This window comes from Prionailurus viverrinus, chromosome X (genome assembly GCF_022837055.1).
Source record: "Prionailurus viverrinus isolate Anna chromosome X, UM_Priviv_1.0, whole genome shotgun sequence".
In the NCBI taxonomy this organism is placed as follows: Eukaryota; Metazoa; Chordata; class Mammalia; order Carnivora; family Felidae; genus Prionailurus; species Prionailurus viverrinus.
In genome coordinates this window covers 49,832,162-49,845,469 of record NC_062579.1, presented here as the reverse complement: position 1 = coordinate 49,845,469, position 13,308 = coordinate 49,832,162, and the positions used below count along the sequence as shown (strand labels likewise).

General features: G+C 36.6%; 1 protein-coding gene across 7 annotated transcripts in view; it reads left to right on the top strand.

The window, feature by feature from the left end:
• OPHN1 (oligophrenin 1) overlaps positions 1–13,308 on the top strand; it is a 608,271-nt gene that overhangs the window by 334,451 nt on the left and 260,512 nt on the right. For 5 of the 7 annotated variants that reach the window (XM_047844278.1, XM_047844279.1, XM_047844277.1 and 2 more), the window contains exons 8-11: positions 1,751–1,855; positions 3,718–3,847; positions 6,379–6,479; positions 10,374–10,468. In XM_047844278.1, coding sequence (XP_047700234.1) covers positions 1,751–1,855; positions 3,718–3,847; positions 6,379–6,479; positions 10,374–10,468 — 431 coding nt within the window. The remainder of the gene's footprint in view (positions 1–1,750; positions 1,856–3,717; positions 3,848–6,378; positions 6,480–10,373; positions 10,469–13,308) is intronic. The other 2 variants (XM_047844280.1, XM_047844283.1) reach the window with 1 other exon arrangement.

Genomic DNA, 13,308 nt, shown 5'->3' with positions numbered 1-13,308 from the left:
ATATGTATGCAATCAAGTGTGTATTCATTTATACAAAAAAATTAATTGAACTTCTATGACTGGCACTGTGCTAAACACTGGGTATTCTATAATTAATAAGATGGACTCTGTTTCTGTCTTTATGAGGACTACATTCGTATTGGGTAGACAGAAGGGAAACAAGGATACAGATAAATAAAATTAATTGTAAGTTGTGATAACGGCTAAAACAATAACAAGAATGGGCAGCTACTTTAGAGTAGATGGTCAAGGAAGACCTCTGAATGTATCATTTATGGTAAGATCTAAAGAAAGAGAGGATGAGGCCACATGAATAATGGAGAAATAATACTCCAGACACAGAAAAACACATGTGCACAGTCCTTAAGTTAGGAAAGAATGGTGTGCTTGAAGAATGAAAAGATTAGTGCCTCTAGATACTGGCAATAGAAAAGGAGAGGGGCAGGAAGTAATTAATGTATGATAGGAAGGCACATGACCTGTAAGCATGGTAAAAAGTTTGGATATTAGTCTAAGTGTAGTGGAAAACCACTGATAAGTGTTAAACAGAATATGACATGAGCTGATTTTGTTGTGTGGAGAATGGCTTAAAAGAGACCAACAGTGAAAGTGAGGAAACCAGTTAGGAGGCTACGACAGTGGTCTAGGCAAGAAAAGATGTTGGTTTCGGTTAGGGTGGTGGAAGTTCAAACAGAAAAGAATGGCTGGATTAGAGCTATGTTTTGGAGATAAAACTGACACAATTTGGATTCAGATGTGAGTGGAAGAGAAATCAGGGATGATTCTTTACTTTCTGGCTTGACTGAGTGGGTAGTAATGTCATTTCCTGAGATGAGAAAGCTTGGGAGAGAAACAGAAAGATTGTGTATATGACAATGTATGTGGTATACACACCCATATACGTTTATACACACACACATGCACATATATATGCAGCACATACGTGTGTATATGTACATAGTTTTTATATGTATTTATGTATATATACATATATATAGTTTGTTTTTGTATTTATACATATATGCATGTCTATATGCATATGGTGTTATCTGTGTGCATATTTATATGCACCTACCTGTTTATTTTCTAAAAAGAATAGAACAATTATTACTACTTCTTATTACACTTTACTATTGGCAGAATTGAGTATTATTTCTTAAAGGTTTGTTTGTGATAGCTGAAATCATATTTTCTTTGTTTTTATTTATGTGTATTTGATTATTGAGGTTGAATATTTTTAACATTAAAAATGTTTGATTGATCATTTGTATGTCTTATTCTGAAACCCCCCTGAAACATTTCTAACTCAAAAATGGGTTCACACTCCGTGAATATTTTAGCATTATGACAGTCTTCATTAAGGTACAGAATCTTACTTTATTCATTTATTCACTTATCTGTTTATTCAACAAATATTAATTGAGCACCTACTCTGTGACAATTCTGAAGATATAAAGAGAAAAGACACAGTCTATTCCCATACTATCCAAATTATGAATGGTTTTATATGCTATCTGAAAATGATCTGAATGAACAAATTTGTTATTAGTTCTTATTTTCTGGAACTAATTCCAGTGTAAATGTTTAACCTAATAAGAGACTGGCTTTATGTACACCTGTTTTTGTTTTCATGATTACTTTTAACACTATACTGTGTAACGCTATGGAATTTATTTTCCGTGTTTCTTTTTCCTTTATTTGATAATGAGAAGATGCTGGTGATAAATTTGTTTTTACATGTTTTCCCTAGGTCTTGGCCTTTCTTCATAGCCTCTTCATTTCCAACAGCTTGACTGTAGAGCTCACACAGGATTTTCTCCCATACAAACAGCAGCTCCAGCTCAGTTTGCAGAATGTGAGTTTGCATGTGGGTTTCTTCACCTGTCCCCACATTCCAGTTGGATTTTAGCCCCAATAACTTTAACCTAGAAATCCCAGTTTACTGCAGTCTAGCCAATTTGTCAGGACATATTGGTATGGATCACAAATATTTTTGTGTGCTAGACTGTTCTTGCTCTTTCAGTTTCAACTCTCCCCAGTCTTTGAGGCTTATTGTTGCTCAAACCTACCCCTCCACCCACTAATACTTCTATCTATCCGATATTTATTAAATGTTGCTAATTTACCACATCTCTTCCAGATCATAAACCAGCTATGGGCTTGTTTAAGCACAGGTCTTATGCTACTTCCATGTTGGTCAGTCTAGACACTTAAGAGTTTTATGACCACAAATGTCCATTTTCCCCTCTCTTCCTTTTCTTATTAAATACTAGAGTTAAATAAATTATATCTAAAGGTTTTATTCACCTTCTTTCAAATTCTAGTTCTTATAGATGGCATAGGCACAGTCTTCCAATCTTTGTAACATATATATTTTTTTCTCATTCATTTATTTAACTACATTTAATGAATACTTATGGATATAATATATACTTTGTGCCAGACATTTTACAAGACACTGGACATACCATAATGATGCATGTTAGTTTTTCTTTCCTCAGGGTACATACAGTTTCTTGCATGAAGGAGACATAAACACTGGAACACATCATAATTCCTTGTGATAAGTGTTTCAATAGTGTTACGACCAAAATTTTTAAAGCAGCACAGAAAGTAGAACATTGACTGCCTCGTGCAGTTAGAGAAGGCATCACTGAGATAGTGATTTTGGACTAGTTGTTACATTGCATAAAATTTACAGAGTATTTTTATATTAAATAGGTTGGTAAGTTGTAGTGGACATAAACTTCACTTGGTTTGTTTAGGAGGATCTTGACTTAGAGTAGTTTTTTAAATTTCTTGCTGAGTACTCACCTTCACCAGAATGTGAGAGCCCGTGTCTTTGGATTTATAAAATATCCCTATAACCAGGTTAATCATTTGAATCTTCCTCAAAAAAGAAATTGAGAAGTATGAGTTTAATAAAACCCCTTGTATCTATGTACATGATGAATTCATTCACAGGATGATCAATAGAGTAGGCCCAAAAAGATAGGGCAGCCCAGATCACCATTTTGACTGACATAACAATCTTGAGGCTAGATGCTAAGGACCTATCTCTAGTGATTTTCTTACCCATATTTCAAACAGTGTTTTGCTATTGTGTTTAGTTGTGTAGTTGTACATATATTATTTCTTACCATTAGCTTTTGTTTTTCATGAATATGAAAACATAACTTTTCAGTTGATTTATCTTCAAAGAGCACATTGTCATGTATTCTATCCTAATGGCTAGAATTTGATTCAGAGTCAAATAGGCAGTAACTTTACTTGAGGCAAAACGTAAAAGTTGCCATGATAATATTATCTTTGGGAACCTTCTTTATAGTCTCCCTTCTTGTAAAGTGGAAGTCAGTCTGGTGCTCAGAATTCTAAGAGCCCTTGTTTATTGGAGCCTTATGTCATTCCCATTAGAAAATAAAAGTCTCCCACATGTGTTTTATTGTTATATTATTTATGTTTCTGTTTCCCTTTTAGTCTTTAGTACTGTTACACTCCATAAAATTGTTTTCTCATCACTATTCCGTTCAACATTTGTTTTCTGCTGTGTTGTAGCATATAATGAAAACCAAGAAAACTCTGCACTGGATCTCTGACCAATAAATGCTTTTTAATAAGGTGATAATGGTGATAATGATAATGGTGATAATGGTGATATCATAATATCATATCATAATGGTGATAATGATAATAATTATGATGATAATGTCTTAACAGACAAGAAATCATTTCTCCAGTACTCGGGAAGAGATGGAAGAACTTAAGAAAAGGATGAAAGAAGCTCCCCAGACATGCAAACTTCCAGGACAGCCAACCATCGAAGGCTATCTCTATACACAAGAGAAATGTGGGTGGGAATATAGGGATCCCCATTGGGTTTCAGTAGACTGTCACCTACTTGCCACTCTCCAAACTCCAGGCACCTATATTGTTCACAGACCCTTGACAGCTACACCTCTTTGGAGAACAGTCTGGAAATAGTGGATTAAAAAAAATGAAGGGGAAGTTGGAGGGGGAGGTTAGGAATTTGTCTTACAAAGTGTCTGGGATGATAAGATTTAAGGTTTTTCTCTGTGATTCAAAATGGGGATTGTTAATTGTTTAATCCTTCTGATGGCTCTGATGGGGGGAAAAAGTGGTAAGGGAAAAGAGGCAGAAAAATAATATTTATTACACCTGCTATGTGCCAGGCAGGCATGGTGCTAAGTACTTTAAATACACTATTTCATTTGATCATTAAAACCACTTATAATACCCATTTTACTTGAGGCCACTGAGGTTTAGAGAGATCACTAGTTGAAAGTCACCCAACTATCAAGTAACAGCCCTAAGAGTAAACTCCATTCTGTGAAATGCCAAAACCTATGCTCGTATCACTATACTCTATACTTCTCACTGCCTTAGGAGCACATGGTTGCTCTTAAAGCACTAAACAACAACCATTGTGATTTCAATGGGATGACAGTTGTTCATTGCTGACCAAGGAAAATGAGTTAACTTATCCACTCACTGAATATTGCAGAAGATTCAAGCCTTCCTACCTCCTAAATAACATCATGAAAACCTGCATGTGCTGTTTGCTTTTCCTTATGAACTATGACCCAGTGCTCCCAAAACCTGTGATTTCAGCCCTGCCCATAATTATTGTACCTGAGAAGTAGGAAGAAGAAGCTACTCAGATGTTACCAGTGGCAAAAAACTACTGCAATTCACAAAACATGGCATTTAAGCATTGATATTATCATGCTTTTCCTCTCTTTGAGAAATTAACTTTTGATATTTTTCAAAGATGTGTTCTTCCACTTTTCAGATGTATCCCTTCAACTCTATATTGCAGTATTTCTCAATCTCAGTGCTATTGACATTTTGGGCTGGGTAATTCTTTGTTTCGTTGGGGGGGTGGATCATATACATTTTAGGGTGTTTAGCAGCATCTATGCCCTGTCCTCACTTTATTCTAATAGCACTCCCTAGGTACTACAACCTAAAATGTCTCCAGATGTTGCCAAATGTCCCTTGGGAGGCAAAATTTCCCTTGGTTGAGAACTACTGCTATATTATAAAAGAGGTGGAAATAATGAGTTTGCAATCTTGGCTATAATATCAACTAGCTCCAGCTTTCTAATTTGTCAAATGGATATGACATTGCTACTCAGTTGAATATTTATTGAGCATCCTTTTTTTTCCAGACAATATGCAGTGCACTGGGGGATTTTAAAAACTGAATCAATCTTGATTTTTGCCTTCAAGTTCACAGTCTGAGGAGGAAGATAGACAACTATGTCAAGAATTATAAGGAAATGTGCTGAGCATTGCATTTGGGGCATATATCTAAGGGCTTCACTGAGGAAGTAATGTTTGAATTAGAACTCAAATTATGAGTGGGAGTTTGATAGGCAAAAAAAAAGGGGGGAAGAAATTTCCGTGTATATACCATTGCATGTTACTCAGGCACAGAGGTATGTGAGGATGTAATCTATTTTAAGGTTCTTGGTTTGCCAAGAATAACCCTGGTTTATACCTGTAATCCTTTTGTAATTATTAATGGTGACCCATTAAGTCTTAAATATGTCTTGAAAATTTGGGCTAAAAATATATGACCAACTCTTTGTTTGATAACTGAAAGTAATTCAATGAGACAGGACCATAGAGGGTGGCAAAAGACAAAGTAGGAAAGGTAAATATCACATTATGAAGGATTTTGTGGGCCAACCAGAGTTTAAAGATGGTGGAAAAGCCATGCATGATTTATAAGAGAAATGATATAGAGATATGTGTTTTAAGAATACTCCTTTAGCTAAAGAGTGGAGAATGCACTAGAAAAGAGTGATCAGAGATAGGGGAAATCAGAGAGAAGACCACTGACATGGTTAATTGTGGAGAAACAGTGAATTTTTGTTTTGTCTGAAATACTTCATAAAACATTAAAAGTAATTCAGCAATAGGGTCCTGAACTAATTCAGGTCTAAAAGGGATGGAGAGGATGAAGCAGCTGGAAGAGAGGCATGTAAGGAATGAATGGACAGAACCCAACCACCAGTCAAATGGCAGGTTACAGGGAAAGACGAGCAGAAGATTACAGTTGTATCCAACTCATACAGTAATAAGTAGTAGAAGCATTCATAGGGGACATGGCAAGGAGAGTGATTTGGAGCAAGCTAGAGCCAATGTGGAAAGTAGTTGATGAGTTTTAGGATCTCCATATGTTCTGTGTGTTGATGGCACTTCAGGGCTGCTGGAGTTCAGGGGAGGGTTAGGGCTGGATCTGAAGCACTATGACTATGAAGAGCAGACTGTACAGCGTTTCCATCTTAGGAGTGTATTGACCATACTGCCTAAAAATATATTCTGCCAGCTCACTTTTGCCTATCATTGTAGGGGCTTTGGGAATATCCTGGGTCAAATATTACTGCCAGTATGAGAAAGAGACCAAAACGCTCACCATGACACCTACGGAGCAGAAGCCAGGTGCTAAGCAGGTCAGTTCTTTTGTGTGCCATATTTTTTGAAATGCATCTGTGCCTGCATCTCAGAAAACAGTATACCTTGACTTAGTGCCAAAGAATCAAGTTCATCACTGTCACGTGAATCATGACGTGTTCTTCTTGGCCTAAGTTTGCATTGGACCAGATACTACTCAGTTGAGTAAAATGATATCTATTATATCAAGCCTTCTGAAAGTGCCTATACTCTTTAAGATCATTTATTAAATTATTAAAAGTGCCTGTCACATTGTACAAGAAAATTTGCAAGAATATGGATGAATTGGAGGAGGATAGTATTTACTACTTGCTTTTAATAAGTTTCTACTGTAGTATTCCTTTAAATAGCAAGTGTTTAAACTATCATTTTCCAAAATTGCTTTTTTAGATAAATATGTCTGTTTCCTAAAGTTGGAATAATGGAATAACCTATACCCCATATTATATGTAATGTTCAGATATATTTAAGCAGTCGATGCCTCTTCTTCTGTCCTCCAAACCTTCCCCTATTCCCTAAAATGTCAAGATGAGTTTAACATACTGAGAAGATATTTACTTACCGGAAGAACTTAATCTTATATATTACATACTATACTGTATAATATAATATAATATAATATAATATAATATAATATAATGACCACACAGCCAAAAATTTTTATTCTGTCATCTCACTTTTGCCTGTATTTGTAGAGGCTTTGGAAATATACACACACACACATACACACACACACACACACTCACTCAAGGGTTTATTAAGATAAAAGCTGATAGACAAACGTTTCATACTCTAAAAGTAGTTTAATGTGTCCTTTAAACTGCCTCTCAAACCGGGTGTTAATGCATGGGTTTTTAAGGATTTATGTTCTTTACAAATTGTTTAAAAAATGAAACAAGGTTCATTTACTAATGCTGGACCTTGGTGGTATAAGTAGACCCAATTGAGGTAGGCAGAAATTTGGAGAAAAAATGCGCCAATTTTTCTCCACTGCTGCTGGTTTCCATGGAAGATCTCTCTTGTGTTACTTGTCCACAGAAAATTAGAGAGGTCTGAGATTTGGTGGCAGGCTCTTGAAAACTGCTTTTTTGTGTCTTTAACCAAAAATTTTGTTACTCTGCTTTGGATGTGTATTGGAGATGAAAATCACCTCTAATGAAGTGTACTAAATGGGATTTCCAGAACCCTCATCCAATGCTTCTATGTAGGCCAGTTACTCATTCATGATTCCAAAACTCTCCTTAGTTTCCAGTCTGCCAAGGCACCTTTCAGTATGGTTTCAATAAATTTATCTGGTGCACTATCATAGAATTTGTTCCATTTCTGTCAGAATGCAGCTGATGTATCTGACTGGCTAGTACTAATAAGAAGCATTGTCCTGTGGTCTCTTCCTTTTCTTTTTCTACACACATCACTTTCCAGATCCCAGCCTTTAACGTTACTCTCTTAGACAGTAAGCTCATTTAGGCCTTTTCTCTCTTGCTCAGGCACATACTGGAAAGCTCAAGACAGAAGCAGTAGATGCCACTTTCATATCCTCCTAGCAGATGAGTGCAAGCTCTCATTTTAGTTCTTTTTTCCTCGTCCCGTTTCATTAAGAGGCTGCTTGCAAAACTTGCAGTAGTGTTAGCCTAAGCAGTTTTAATGTGGGATTCCTTACGGAGTGGGAAGAGGAACTGGGTTCTCTATTTAGAAGGAAAGGGAGGTAAAGTAGTAACTTGAATTTCCATAAAATGAAGTTGAAAATGGTTTCTTCTTGTCAGTTCTGTCAGTTCCTATTACTGGTTTGTGTTTTAGAAAGGTAAATCATACGAGTGAGACTATAATAACACCATATAATCCACTATTTATTGAATGTCTACTGTGTACCAGGCACTGAGCTAGACACTTTTTGCCATGTACCTCATTTATCTTCTCAGCAGCCCTGTGAAATTTTATTAGCTCAATTTGAAGATAGAGGAATTAACCCTCTTTCTGACTGTGGTACTTACCAGTGTTCCCTGCTAGTTCAGCCTATCACCTTCCACCTGTGTTGTTCTGTTCACTTTATGAATTATCTTCCTAAATGCTATTTTAGAATATCCCCATAATTTCCCTGTCAGGAAGTTATGGTAAGAGGAAAGAGTGCTGTATTTTGAGTTTCAAAAACTGGGTTTAAATCTGAGCTCTGTGGCTTTTTGACCCCAAGTAAATTGTATAATGTTGCTTAATATAATTTTACTCATCAGAAAAATGACAAGAATATTACTGTAGTTCATAAAAATTTCTGGAGCACTAATTCTTCACTAGGTGCTAGAGAGATAAAGATAAATAAAATGTCCATCCCCTTGAGTTCTCAGTCAATTGGGGAAAGAAATAATGCAGAAAACACATAGTGAACAGTGTGCGGGATTGGGAAGAATTTTGGAGGAAATGAAAGCTGAACTGCAGTTTGTAGAACAATTAAGAGTTTTTACAGGCAAAGAATATAGATAAAGTCATTTCAGGTGGAGGAAGCATTATTTGCAGTTATGGAGCCATGAAAGACTATGACATATGTGTGAAATGAGAGTACTTATGCATGGATGGGGCATAAAACAGATTGGGGTGGCTAGAAGTAAACCTGAAGTAGTAAGCAGGGTGTAGGCCAAGGAGCCATGATGCCTCTGAACCTGAGGGAGATGAGTTTAAATAGGGAGGGTCAGTATATGATACTGTTAATCACTGTCCTCTTGAAAGGCTAGTAATGTTTGATACCCTCAGTACTGGGGCAAGGAAGGCAGATTGAAGGATGAATTCAGGGTTGAGTTTTTATAGTGTGGGAGCAGCAAAAAGGCCTGAAAGGGGGTTGAGTGTGCCAGTGAGAAAGAATTCTTTTTTGATCAGCTGGATCAACTCTATGGTCCAGTTTGGAGGGCAGAGTACCTAAACACAGACCTGGCATTTGGGAAGTGTTTCTGACTTGGTGGGAACAAGGTGGTTAGTTAGCATTATCCCTATTTATAGATTGTGAAGTTAAGATTCAGTGACAGAAATGATTTGCCCTGGGTTGCAAGCTACTAAATGGTATAACTGGGATGGACTTCCTAGTTTATTGCTATTTCCACTATCACTATACCGACTCGAGTGACTTTAGGTAAGTCATTTTATCTCTCTGAGCTTCAGTTCTTTCTAAGGATTGTTGTGAGGAAAGTTGGTTTGAAGACACCTAGCATAATATGTGGCACATAGTAGGTAATGGATAAATGTTACTTCTCTTTCCTATACTACGTTGTCTCTATTGAGATAATAGAGGGAAACCGAACAATATGGGACTGGGGGATTTTAATCTGTGAACAGAGTGGATTTCAATGGCCTTATTAAGTGTCCATAAAACTAAGGGGGCTACACTATTCTTCATGTATGAAATAACAAATGCACTTTGAGAAATAACTCAAATTTGCTTACTCCCTGATCTATCTTTGGAGAGATTGCTTTCATGATTCCTGTCTTCCTGAAGAGTCTGGAGGTGGGGAATGAAAATGTTTGCCTTCTCTCCTCTATCTGCCAATTTAATGGAAGGAGGGTTTCATAAAGCCACTTCCTACCTTATTTGGTATACTTAATGTCTTTTGGTCAGCCGATTTCTCCAATACTCCCCTTATGTTAATGTGTAATGAGCTTTCTATTTAATCTACCATGCTTGGAAAAGAATAGTCATCTACCCTGAGCATTTTCTCCTGGTCTCAGCCATTAATTATTGGAGCAGGAAGAAACCATCTGCCACCTTTCTGCAACTACTGTTCTCAGTGAGACTACACATTGCTCCTGCTGCCCTGACAGATGCCTTCCAAGTGACCCTGAGGATAATTAAGGAGGCAGAAGAAACCTCTGTGCATTTTTTTTCAAATTGGCTATTAATCCTTCTCTTATAGCAGGGGCCCTTGGACTTAACGCTGAAGTACTGCGTGAGGAGGAAGACAGAGTCTATCGACAAAAGGTTCTGTTTTGATATAGAAACTAATGAAAGGTAAGCTGTGATCGTATGAATTGGCAATGTCCCCATGTGACAGATACTGAGACTGAGTAGATCTTTTATTTTCCTTTGTCATCTCTTATTGATGAAAGTGAGAAAATCTGTTCATGACATCATCGTCTTGGCTCTTCTGGCTGCCATTCGGAGGAATCCCTGTTAGACCTGGCCCAGAGCTGTTTCCCTCTGGGGAAACTTCAATCAGCTTCACCTCACCTACTCTAGGAAGAATAAATCACTCCTAGGATTTAATTTGCTATCAGATATGCAGAGGTCAACATTTGGTGATGCTGCAAGAACAGCATACAAAAATTCATTTTTTAAAAATTTTTTTGTAGTTTGAAGTTTTTATTTAAATTCCAGTTAGTTAACATATAGTATAATATTAGTTTCAGGAGTAGAATTTAGTGATTCATCATCACTTATATACAACACCCAGTGCTTAACATAACAAGTACCCTCCTTAATACCATCACCCAATTAACCCATTCCCTGTGCCCACCTCCCCTCCAGCAACCCTCAGTTTGTTGTCTATAGTTAAGATTCTTGTTTTATGGTTTGCCTCTCTCTTTTCCCCCATCCCATATGTTCATTTGTTTTGTTTCTTATATTCCACATATGAGTGAAATCATGTGGTATTTGTCTTTCAATGACTTATCTTGCTTAGCATAATACAATCTAGCTCCATTCATATTATTGCAGTTAGCAAGATTTCATTCTTTTTGGTGGCTGAGTAATATTTCATTGTGTGTGTGTGTGTGTGTATACCACATTATACACACACACACACACACACACACACACACACACACACACACCACAACCTCTTTATTCATTTGGGCTCTTTCCATACTTTGGCTATTGTAGATAATGCCGCTATGAACATTGGGATGCATGTATCCCTTCAAATCTGTATTTTTGTATCCTTTGGGTAAATACCTAGTAGTGCAATTTCTGAGTGATAGGGTAGCTCTATTTTTAACTTTTTGAGGAACTTCCATACTGTTTTCCAGAGTGGCTGCACCAGTTTGCATTCCCACCAACAGGGCAACAGGGTTCCCATTTCTCCACATCCTTGACAACACTTGTTGTTTCCCATGTTGTTAATTTTAGCCATTCTAATAGGTGTCAGGTGATATCTCATTGTGCTTTTGATTAGTATTTCCCTGATGATGAGTGATGTTGAGCATCTTTTCATGTGTCTGTTAGCCATATGGATGTCTTCTTTAGAAAAATGTCTATTCATGACTTCTGCCCATTTTTTAACTGGAGCATTTGTTTTTTGGGTTTTGAGTTTGATAAGCTCTTTATAGATTTGGATACCAATCCTTTATCAGATATCTCATTTGCAAATGTCTTAGCCCATTTAGCAAAACTCATTCTTTTATCTCCTAATATAACATACAGGAACAAGTGAATTGGAACACATTTTTAATGAGAGATAGAAGGAATGGAGGATGGTAGTGGTATTGAAGAGTCTCTTCTCCATACTTGGTGCAAACATAATACAGACTTTCCCTACTTTGCAGATATTTTTGTAAACTGGAGATAGTTTGATTATCAACCTTCTGATTTCAGTAAGGCTTTCAAACTTTGTTCATTTGTTTTTCTCCATTACCCTCTTTTCATTTTCTGGATCTTGGTAGTTTTATCAGAGGGAAATTTAATATTGAAATTTTAGAATGAGAGCATTTGGAGTCATTTTGGCGAAAAACATGTTATATAGTTGGGAAGTTGATCTAAAATTCAGTGAATAAATATTTCTATGTGTTATTTCGGTCTATTATTTCTATGTTTTTGTTACTGCTTAATAGAATAGAATTTAACAAAATGGTCAGATTCTTTTAAGGGGGCTTGAAGTTTGAATTACAGTGTCATATGAACAAAATTATCAGTGACTGGAATCATAAAGATTAGACTAAGAGATGAGGGCTCTTTTTTTCAGTCTGGAAAAAAGTAGGAAGTCCTTTTCCTCATTTGAAATTTCTGTTTTTTAATCTATGTGATTTCTTTCTTAAAAATGGATGGTCCTGACCAAAGATGGTTGTGATAGTAAACATTGTTACTGGTAACCATAAGGCTGTCACTCATTTTTCCAATAGCTTCAGGCCTAGTTGGAAGGGGGAACTATACTATTTATTGGGGAAAATGACTATTGGCTGTGGCTTCTCTTTCATGAACTTTTAGTGTCTCTGGCTCTGCAACATCAAGGTGCTTAAAAGAAATTAAATTTTTTATGTGTGTCTAGTTTCATTCTGATTCCCCTTTCAGCTTAAATTTGCAAGCTGCTTGCAAATAATATTCCCATATACCCAAAGCAGTTGCAGACAGTTTGGCCCTGAGGTTAGGGGCTGGGACCAGTTTATCTTCATATATCTTGTACCTAGTACTATGCATGGCTCATGGTAGGTACAACATTTGGTGTTTATTTTTAAATGTATTTTCCCCCTCCTAACACTAAGGAATTCTTAGACTAGAACCCAGGAATTAAAGTTTTGATGTGTCTGTGATTTAAGTTACCACATATTAGGCACATAAAAAACATTGTCATTGAATCCCTCCCCTATTTTACAGGTGGAGGAAACTGAGACTTGACTACATTAAGTGACTTGCTCAAAGTCACATAGTGGCAAGGCTGAGCTCAAACACTTCTTTAGAGGTTTACAAAGTCCATGTTCTTTTTAATTTTGCTACATCGTCTTAGAATGAGAATAAATATGCTGTGAAATAAAGGATCAAATAAAATAATGAACAGGTGATGAGGTACATGTGTGTACATGGAGTTATCTGAGGGATGTGACATCTGCTTTACTGGCTAGTAAATCTGATATAAAAAA